Below are 2,970 nucleotides of genomic sequence, written 5' to 3' on the forward strand. Positions count from 1 at the left end.
TTCATAATTTTATGACCCAAATAATTATAAAGTATTTTGAAACACCTTTTTAACAGTTGCATCTAGTAGGCCAATGACAACATTTCATACAATACGTTTTATACAATGTTATGATTAAATGGTTAATATTAAGGTTACATCTAAATTTTCAACTTAAAAATCATTTACCAAAAAAGAAAAGAAAAAAAAAAAAACAATGGGTATCAGGTGGGGTATATTCATCATGGAATATTATCTGTTAAAAAAAATGATCATAACAGTTGTGAATAGTAAAAGAAACCAAAGTTCTGGATACCAATAATCCCACAAATAAAAAAAAAAGTTAATAGGCGAAAAAAATATGCTAGTTAAACACACCTTTTTTCGTTCCCTTTTTTTATGATTACAGAAAATGAGATACAAAAATCAATAAACTAAACCAATTTGCAATAAAAGATAATAATATTATCGATCAGAGCTTGACAATAAATCAAGTATTCCACAGCATCCCTTCCAGGAAGTTGTTTGCATAGCTATCAAAGGCTGCACAAAATAATTTAATCATCATATAACTAAAGTGAAAGAATACTAATTTGTTTAAGTTAGTGGTTTTTATTTTCTAATTTCATGTTGTTTTTTTATAACTTGTAGTTGATATGTTCATCACCTTTTTTTGCATAATTGACATCCCTTGTGTACAACCAAAAATGATCATTAGAAAGAACCTACCTGTTTATTAGAGTATTGCAATGTCTCGGATTCATTTACACAACCAATCTTTGATCTTTTATCAATTATTCCGATTTTACCCTCTTCCTCATTTGCAGCCTTTTCAAAGATCCTGACCTTTAAAGATCCATTATGAGACAAATCCTCTTCATGTTTCTCCACCTCAAGAAATGGAAGTTGATTGTTGTGATGATGATCTTGTGCCTTGGGAGAGTTAAGTTCCCCACCATTACTCTCACCTGTCAAATTGAGATCAATTCATAGAAAGATAGTTTAAAACCACAATGTGATACATATAAATTGATAAATAAGTGAAAGAATGTTACAAAATAACCTTTTTTTTATTGTATAAATTGGGGAAAAGTGAAACATTGTTGAATAAACAAACATTTGACCCTAAAAGAATCAGACTGCGAAACCAATGAATAAGTTGTGGTAATAATTGATTTTTGTGATGAATATAAAATTAATTGATTCTCTAGACTTTAACTGATTATCCGAATATTTTATTTCTGATTTCATGTTACAATTGCCAATTTAAAATTGCACATAAAAACACCCTGGATAAACTGAGCTTCAACCCCCGAACTGTTCATATACGCAATTCAAAATTTTAAAAAAGAATCGGCGGGTCTTTTTGTGGGACAATTCAAAAGTGCGTAAAGCTAAAAATTAGAGATCCATTGAATGGATTCAGAAAAAAAACCGAAACATTGAGGTAATAACTGAGAAGCAGTTCATACCCACAAAGCAACCGATTTAGATTACATTATATTTTAGGGTAAGACAAAAATGGTTGCAAAAATGAAGAAACAGAGAGGGGATAGAGAGGGAACCATGATGAGAGTGAGTTGATGAAGAATTTGAGTTGTTAGAGTCTTTGAACTTCTTCTTTTTGGCAGCTTTTCGCTTCTTAGGACCTGATGGCATGATTAATTGATCGATTAAAGCAGAGAAATGGAGAAGGCGAGAGGATTTTGGTTGTAGTTGTTGTTCTCTCCTCCTCGTCTCTGTCAAATGTCAATAGTTAGAGGGCCTTTACTATCCGCCTCCTCTAGCGGAGATTTTTAGGAAAAAAAATAGTGAGACTAGAAGTGAGCAGCCTAGGTGGTGAATGGATGGTGGGTTAATAGAAATATGGAATACAATTTTGGGGGCATTTTCTAGGGTATGGCCTAGGGTATTTGATGAATTTGACTTATTTAACATTCAATTTTCAACATTTATATATAAATTTTGATGCAAATTTAGGGTTTCAATAGCGCGGAATTGACGTTGGATTTTTAATTGTAAAAAACAATCGAATGGTGATCGATATATGTTACTACTTGAAAAAATGGATCACAACATGTCATGTTTAGGGTTTTGGTAGTGACGGATATTACGAATGGATCTGAAACTGTGAAAAGCACTTGGATGATACTCAATTTATCTATGTTACCAATTGAGAACAATAGGCTCTATATGTTTTATTATGACTTGAGGAGAATGCACACTTCCTTATATTACGAATGGATCTGAAACTGTGAAAAGCAATTGGATGATACTCAATTTATCTATGTTACCAGTTGAGAACAATAGGCTCTATATGTTTTATTGTGACTTGAGGAGAATGCACGCTTCCTTATATTACGAATGGATCTGAAACTGTAAAAAGCAATTGGATTGATGAGTTATTAATTAACTCTTTGATCGATTAGATCTTTGTAACAGGTATGCGATGAACGTAAAAACAGTGAACAAAACACAAGTATGAATTAAGATGTGTCGAATGATTTGATTACTCGATCCTCAGCAGAGCTCGACTAAGAACTTCCACTGTAGAGGATTCTAGGGTTACAAAAACAAGAACGATAAATATGCTGAATAATAATACTCTAATCGTTACTAATCGTCCTCTCGTTCTAGGATGCATGCAAGCATCTATATATACTAAACCCTACAAAACTCACTGATGGACAGGCCCATACCGGAGATATATATTGGACTAGCTAACGAGCCCAATAGACGCAACACAAAATACGACCCAACAATCTCCCCCTTTGCATCAAATTGGAGCAAGACTACTTCTTCTTCTTGCTTGGGCCAGCAGCGGGAGCCTTCTTTACGGTATCAAACAGACGTGTGATAAGAGCAAGGATAGTCTGTCTGAACCGAATGTACCATTGAATCATATCATCAAAGTACTTGATATCATCCGCTGTGTTCTGCTTGCATCGATGGATGATCCCTAAAACGTGTTCCAAACATGCAGTGGTGTAG

At 33.6% G+C, this 2,970-nt stretch overlaps 1 protein-coding gene across 1 annotated transcript; it reads right to left on the reverse strand.

Annotated features, from left to right (window-relative positions):
• Positions 1-267: 267 nt before the first annotated feature.
• On the reverse strand, positions 268-1,831 carry LOC145102418 (uncharacterized). Its single transcript, XM_079039809.1, has 3 exons — positions 1,545-1,831; positions 709-947; positions 268-522 (listed from the first exon to the last, which is right to left on the reverse strand). The coding sequence occupies exons 1-3, from the start codon at positions 1,636-1,638 to the stop codon at positions 445-447; spliced, it is 411 nt and encodes a 136-aa protein (XP_078895935.1). The 5' UTR covers positions 1,639-1,831; the 3' UTR covers positions 268-444.
• Between the last annotated feature and the right edge of the window lie 1,139 nt (positions 1,832-2,970).

Source organism: Lactuca serriola, chromosome 1 (assembly GCF_051521515.1).
Source record: "Lactuca serriola cultivar US96UC23 chromosome 1, Lser_US96UC23_V15, whole genome shotgun sequence".
Taxonomy (NCBI): Eukaryota; Viridiplantae; Streptophyta; class Magnoliopsida; order Asterales; family Asteraceae; genus Lactuca; species Lactuca serriola.